Below are 2,955 nucleotides of genomic sequence, written 5' to 3' on the forward strand. Positions count from 1 at the left end.
TGATGCTTAAGATGATGGCCAGGAGTTTCCTCTGAAAATTCTCTGAAATTAACCATAAGTAACATACAGTATCCTTGAGAAGTCAGAGTTCATGATTGTTTTTTAAGTGGAATATAGTGCTCCTGAAAGAGCCAACACTTGTTTTCAGCTATCTGCAATTAAAATGTATAATTTACAAACTATTTTGATCTGATTTAGGGGTAATTTCCATGTACTTAATCAAGAAAGATTTAAATAATCTAAGTCTGTGATCACCTTTATTTCCGAAATCTTATCCTGTTCCATGTTTCTAAAAGATCCCTGAATTTCTGACCGGAGGTTCAAAAAGAATTATCACAACTGGATATTAGAGCTCAGAGTAAACTTAAAGACCACAGTGACACAGTGGAGTCACGCCAAAACCAAACAGTTTAAGGCCATAGAGAAGAAAAATCAAAAAGGTAGGATGCCAAAAACAAATATCTAGTTAAAAATTATCCCTAAATCAGCTTCGAATATGGAAGGGAGGAGCCAGGGTACACCACTTATACTCCCCTTTTATTAAGGTTAATATCCTATACATAAGTTGTTTCTGATATAAGTGGATGAACCAACAATGCAATTATAAAGAATAAGAGGGAAGAACAATACCGCAGTAATGGCAAAAAGGAAGGAAGTGAAAAGCCTACGTGTAAGCCAGATTTAACCAATAGAAATAGAGTTCATTAATTGGGAGAAACTGATCACAGCAGCTGAGAAATTAAATTCTGGAAAGCTATAAACGGACAGAGTGAAAACAAATGCATTTGAAATAACGGAAAAAAATGGAAGAACTGTAGGGAAAGAGGGAACCAGGAAGGGGGCGGGGAGGCACGGGGGGGGGGGGGGCAGAAGGGATGTGACGTCAGAAAGTCCGTTGGCTCCCAGCTGTTAGTAACGCTGTTTACCTGCTTGGGAAGCAAAAGGTGAGACTTCTCCTTCGAAGAAGGTCTGCGCATGCCTTCTTCACTGGCTTCACAGATCTACGTTAGTGCTAACTCAACTGTCTCTAATTCCCTAGATACTGAAGACTGGCCTCGTGAACATGGAGGCTGGTGAAGAAAGCCCAGGGGAGACCGACAGCCCGGCTCAAGGCGCCTCACTCACGTCGAATGATAGCAGTGATACGGATGACGATCTTGCCTCACTAGCCGGCAAGAGGAAGCGGAAAGGGTACTTTCCGCCCGAGGCAGTGAAGATCCTCCGTGATTGGCTGTATGAGCACCGGTTTAAGGTATACCCTTCACAGACAGAGAAGCGAATGCTGTCGGAACACAGCGGTTTGTCTCTCCTGCAGATCTCTAATTGGTTTAGCAAAGATCCCAGACGTGTTCTTCCGGAAGTGCTTAAAGATGCTGGAAACGATCCCAACCAGATCACCATGTACCAGCAAAAAGACAAGACTGCTGATGTGACCGACCATCCAGACGTGGATCCATCTATGCAGGCCAAGTCAGGGCCCAAAGATCCAGACAAGATGCAATGCCAGCCCCTGAGGCCCCTGCCAGTGGACCAGGAGTCAGGGGAGAAGCTGCTGGATCCAGAGTTGGCCCCAGACCAAAAGCTTGCCCCAGAGGCCCAGCCAAATATGAAGGTCAAGTTTTCCGCCAGCGGGCCCTTGGTTGTGTCTTCTTGCCAACCTGTATCGGCAGAGGAGTGCAAGGATTTCAGCAACTTCCAACTGCTGGTGGAGGCAGCCTTACAAAAGGCTGCTGAACTGGAGCTTCAGAAGCAGCAAGAGCCCAATCCATAATTTCCCATGGCCCTAAAAAACCAAAGTAGGCAATCCCTTGTCTACTGTGGTAGATCCACTCATCCTCCCACAACTAATTTATAGTTTTACCTTCTATAGAGACGTTTTTTCTTCTAGGGGTTTTATGAGAACCTTTGGTACATATTGAGACACAATTCTGCCAGATATTTCAGTGTTTCTACATGGAAAGTCCTAACATCATGGTTAACAATACAGCAAAGATCTCTACTTCTTCTGCTTCCTCCTGAATTTAAAAGTTTCATGCAATCAGACCAATAGATCTGAGACTGGACACAGGGCTGAGACTGCTTCAGAGGATGTTTTGGCTTTCCTAACTAGACTTTGTGGTCCCAGGGCTGCTACAGATACCAAGTCACCCCTCTTTCTCCCTCTCTCTTTAACTTTCTTTCTTTATTACCATGGATGATGGAAAAGAAAGGCTCTATTAAAGATGGTTGTAACAGCACTGGCCTCATTTTTGCAGTTTCTGTGAAATGTTTAACTTTATGTTTTCCTTTGTACAATTTATTGGCAATCTTAAGGAGCAGCTAATTTCTGCAGGGGGATAAGCATGAGAGCCAAAATACAGTGAATTTATAAACGTATTGCAGATAAGTGTGAACTCTTATTTGGGGTAACAGTGAAAAGTATGTGGTAAAGATAAGGAAATTCCAAATGGTAATTTTCTGCTGTTGCTGTTGGATAGTTGGTTTTAGAGAATAGATTTTATTAGTTTTAATTCTCTGCATTGGAAGAAAAAGGTAATGACAACAAAAAATAAAAAGCAGAAAAACTGACCAAAAGTTCTCCAGAAGAAACAGAACCAGAGAAAGATAATTTTAAAATAAAGAAAAAAATGAATCCATCTTTAACATTTTGTGAGCAAAACAGAAAGTAGAATCAAGTTGTTTTTGTTTGATTTTGCCTTTTTACTACATTTTTTTTATTTTTTCCTTTTTAACATCTTTGGATTGGTAGGGGTGGAAGTGAGAATGACAAAAATTTCAGGCACCCTCCACTTGGAAACAATCTTGTTGTCCTGTAAAGGAGGCTCTTTCCACTGCCTCAAGTAAAGGCAGATTTTTCAGTAGGAACAGAGAGCTGTTCTTCCGGAAAGCTGTAGTTTAGCTTCTTTAATCTTAGCTAAAACTTGAGTAATCTGGGGTTAGAAATTGGCCTCTAAC

The 2,955-nt window shown here is 41.7% G+C and overlaps 1 protein-coding gene across 1 annotated transcript; it reads left to right on the top strand.

Annotated features, from left to right (window-relative positions):
* Positions 1-1,063: 1,063 nt before the first annotated feature.
* On the top strand, positions 1,064-1,771 carry TGIF2LX (TGFB induced factor homeobox 2 like X-linked). The gene has a single exon (XM_044763912.2). It carries the CDS (start codon positions 1,064-1,066, stop codon positions 1,769-1,771), a length of 708 nt encoding a protein of 235 aa, XP_044619847.2.
* The last annotated feature ends 1,184 nt before the right edge of the window (positions 1,772-2,955 follow it).

Source organism: Equus asinus, chromosome X, assembly GCF_041296235.1.
Source record: "Equus asinus isolate D_3611 breed Donkey chromosome X, EquAss-T2T_v2, whole genome shotgun sequence".
NCBI classification, from domain to species: Eukaryota; Metazoa; Chordata; class Mammalia; order Perissodactyla; family Equidae; genus Equus; species Equus asinus.